Source organism: Mesoplodon bidens (genome assembly GCF_964165515.1).
Source record: "Mesoplodon bidens genome assembly, contig: HAP1_SCAFFOLD_126, whole genome shotgun sequence".
Taxonomy (NCBI): domain Eukaryota; kingdom Metazoa; phylum Chordata; class Mammalia; order Artiodactyla; family Ziphiidae; genus Mesoplodon; species Mesoplodon bidens.
This window is the reverse complement of record NW_027671928.1, coordinates 111,448-113,991: the sequence shown is the minus strand read 5'-3', so window position 1 is coordinate 113,991 and position 2,544 is coordinate 111,448. Positions and strand designations below refer to the sequence as shown.

General features: G+C 43.5%; 1 protein-coding gene across 1 annotated transcript; it reads right to left on the bottom strand.

Annotated features, from left to right (window-relative positions):
- Positions 1 to 635: 635 nt before the first annotated feature.
- LOC308610824 (eukaryotic translation initiation factor 1-like) lies at positions 636 to 1,409 on the bottom strand. Its single transcript, XM_081259827.1, has one exon. It carries the CDS (start codon positions 1,392 to 1,394, stop codon positions 807 to 809), a length of 588 nt encoding a protein of 195 aa, XP_081115953.1. The 5' UTR covers positions 1,395 to 1,409; the 3' UTR covers positions 636 to 806.
- Positions 1,410 to 2,544: the final 1,135 nt, after the last annotated feature.

Sequence of the window (2,544 nt, the reverse complement as noted above, 5' to 3'; positions counted from 1 at the left end):
AAGGGTTTAAATACATTACATAACATTAAAACTGAAGGGGGAAAAAAAAACCCCAAAAAACCAAAAACCAGTTTGTTACTTCACATGGCATTGGGCAGCTGTTGCTAGTAAGTTGCGAGCTCTACAGCTACATGACTGATACGTCCGTTCGAAATTTGTTCCCTTGTCAAAAGTTTAACTCTTGATAGAAGGTTGGCCTCACATTCTAGTTTGGACATTGATCACCTAGGATATGTCTGGGCAAAAAGACCTTGGTGGCAAGCCAGCTGTCCTGTCACCTCAATAGAAGGAAGGTGGCTGCTCTAAGCTCTGTCCACCTGGTCACGTTGGAGATACCAGGGGATCTTTCCCCTGATGATCAAAGACTCCCTCTAGCAGTATAGCTGCCGTCGCTGCCTCACCCCATACTCCACTCTCAGCGTCACCGAGGGCTGTTCAGGTGGCGACATTCTCTTAGGGCAGGGAACTCTGTAGAGGGATTGCTGAGGAGCTTCTGGCCAGACATAGCCGTCTGTGATCTTAGGGCTCTGGACTTGGCTGAAACATCACTGTTATTCTTTGTTTCAGGCTGGACACTGCCAGGTGCCTACTGCTTGACCTCTGTTTAAATGAGGGACTTCAAGACTAGACAGCAAGGCTCTTTTCAGTTTATTGCATGAAGGAGTTACACTAGTCCAAGTTAAAAGCGGACCCCAAATGGTTACATTACACAAGCTGTGAGGTTTTTAAACTTGTGACAAGGGACAGAGGAAAATTCTACTCATTGCATGGAAATCCTCACTTAAGCGTCACTGAGCCAGGAGCATTTAAAACCCATGAACCTTCAGCTGATCGTCCTTAGCCAGTCCAATCTCTACGAGGAACTGGCATATGTTCTTGCGCTGGTCACCCTGCAGCTGAATTACTTCTCCATATTCTGGATGCTCAATTACAGTACCATTGCAGGCAAATTTCTTCTTAAACGCCTTCACTAGTTTCTTTTTATCGTAATCATCAGCGATCCCTTGGACAGTAGTAAGGGTCTTCCTGCCGTTTCTCTGTTGAATTCTTATATGGATATAATCCTCAGTGCCAGCAGGAAGCAGATCATCACCCTTACTTGCATCAGCAAAGGGGTCGAAAGAGTGGAGGTTCTGGATAGCGGACATACGATACGATTCCTTTTCCTCGGTGGAAACGGCCTGCGGAAGGCGGCGGCTGGAGAAGGCAGGCGGGGGGGACGGAGCGTCGGGAAGCGAAGGGGCTCGAGGGGAAGGCCCCACCCATTTTTTGATTGGGTTGTTTGTCTTTTTGATATTGAGCTGAATGAGCTGTTTGTGTATTTTGGAGATTAATCCCTTGTCAGTTGCTTTATTTGAAAATATTTTCTCCCATTCTGAGGGTTGTCTTTTCATTTTGTTTATGGTTTCCTTTGCTGTGCAAAAGCTTCTAAGTTTCATTAGGTCCCATTTATTTATTTTTGTTTTTGTTTTCATTACTCTACGCGGTGGGTCGAAAAAGATCTTGCTGTGGAAAACTGTAAATATTAAATGATTTGGTTCATTCAGTGAATTATGAGTGTTAATGAATACATTAAACAGTCCACAAAGAGAGAGTCCTTTAAGCATCTGCTGTGTGCTAGGGTTTCCTCTACTAGGCCACAATTAGAAAAATCTGTTTGCTCAAAAAGCACATAGGTCAGTACAGAAGACTAACATAAAAAACCATCATGAGATGCATTGATAGAAATGTACACAAAGTGCTATGTTTACATTTGATAAAGTCATTTACTATGAGTGCCTAGGGTCTATGGCAGGAAAATGATGTGACCAGAAAAGTTTTAGAGTAAAGGTGATATCTGAGAAGACCATCAAAGAATAAACACGACTCTGTCAGATGAACAAACTGTGAAGAATCTGTATTTGGCATTGGGAACAAAGTGATCACAAAAACCCCAAGTAATACCATGGTTCCTCTGGAGAGCAAAAGTAGTTGGAACTGACTCACCTGTAGCTCACATATGTAAGACAACTGAAGGGGAGCTGGAAAGATGAGCAGATACAAAGCAGCACAGCCTTTTACAACTATGAAAGTTGGGGACTGCACAACTCCAGTGGGTACCATTCATAATAATGTCAATGTGAATGACACAAGCTGGAGTTGTGTACAGCCCTGAGCAAGACCTCTGAGCAGGTACCAAATTAGTAGAGTATTTTTATGCCAAGTGTATAAGTTAGGATGCTTTTGGTAGCAAAAAAATGGAAACCCAATCTGTCTGTCTTCAACTTTAAGAGGATTTTGGAAAGAACATCAGGGCTCATATAACAGAGGAGGACCCTATGGGGCCTTCCTAGGATAGACCCCTCCCCCATATCCTCTACTTTAGCTCCTCTCTGAAGTACATAGATAACAGTATTTGATGCACATTTCCTGCTTTACAGATGCTAAAACTCCCACCAAATGGAAGGTTAACTACTTAATGACCATGAGCACATAGCCCCCAGGCCTACTGGAGCCAAAGAATTGATGACGTTAACCCCTGTGACACTGTCCTGAAACCTCACC

What these genes read in the sequence shown, in the direction of transcription:
- LOC308610824 (XM_081259827.1), bottom strand. Translation starts at nt 1,394, where the DNA reads ATGAAAAGACAACCCTCAGAATGGGAGAAAATATTTTCAAATAAAGCA.